Source organism: Merops nubicus, unplaced genomic scaffold (assembly GCF_000691845.1).
Source record: "Merops nubicus isolate BGI_N331 unplaced genomic scaffold, ASM69184v1 scaffold40269, whole genome shotgun sequence".
NCBI classification, from domain to species: Eukaryota; Metazoa; Chordata; class Aves; order Coraciiformes; family Meropidae; genus Merops; species Merops nubicus.
This window is the reverse complement of record NW_008633773.1, coordinates 2,662-2,872: the sequence shown is the minus strand read 5'-3', so window position 1 is coordinate 2,872 and position 211 is coordinate 2,662. Positions and strand designations below refer to the sequence as shown.

Here is a 211-nt window from a genome sequence, read left to right as displayed (position 1 = left end):
GCCCCCGGCGAGCCGCAGACCACACACAGGAAGGTGTAAAACAGCTTTTTATTTCTCCCGTCGGACCGACTCCGACACAGCCAGACAGTGGCTGCCCTTAGTCAAAGAGGCCGAAGCCCATGTCCTCGTCCGACTCCTCCGACTCCTCCTTGGCCGCCTCCTTGGCCGGAGCGGCGGGGGGGGGGGAGGGGCGGGGCGCGCGGCCCCCCCC

The 211-nt window shown here is 68.7% G+C and overlaps 1 protein-coding gene across 1 annotated transcript in view; it reads right to left on the bottom strand.

The window, feature by feature from the left end:
• Positions 1–97: 97 nt before the first annotated feature.
• The window catches only part of RPLP0 (ribosomal protein, large, P0), a gene marked incomplete at its 5' end in the record, with an annotated part of 2,422 nt that continues 2,308 nt past the window's right edge, over positions 98–211 (bottom strand). The window contains one exon of the mRNA XM_008948354.1: positions 98–170. Coding sequence (XP_008946602.1) covers positions 98–170 — 73 coding nt within the window. The remainder of the gene's footprint in view (positions 171–211) is intronic.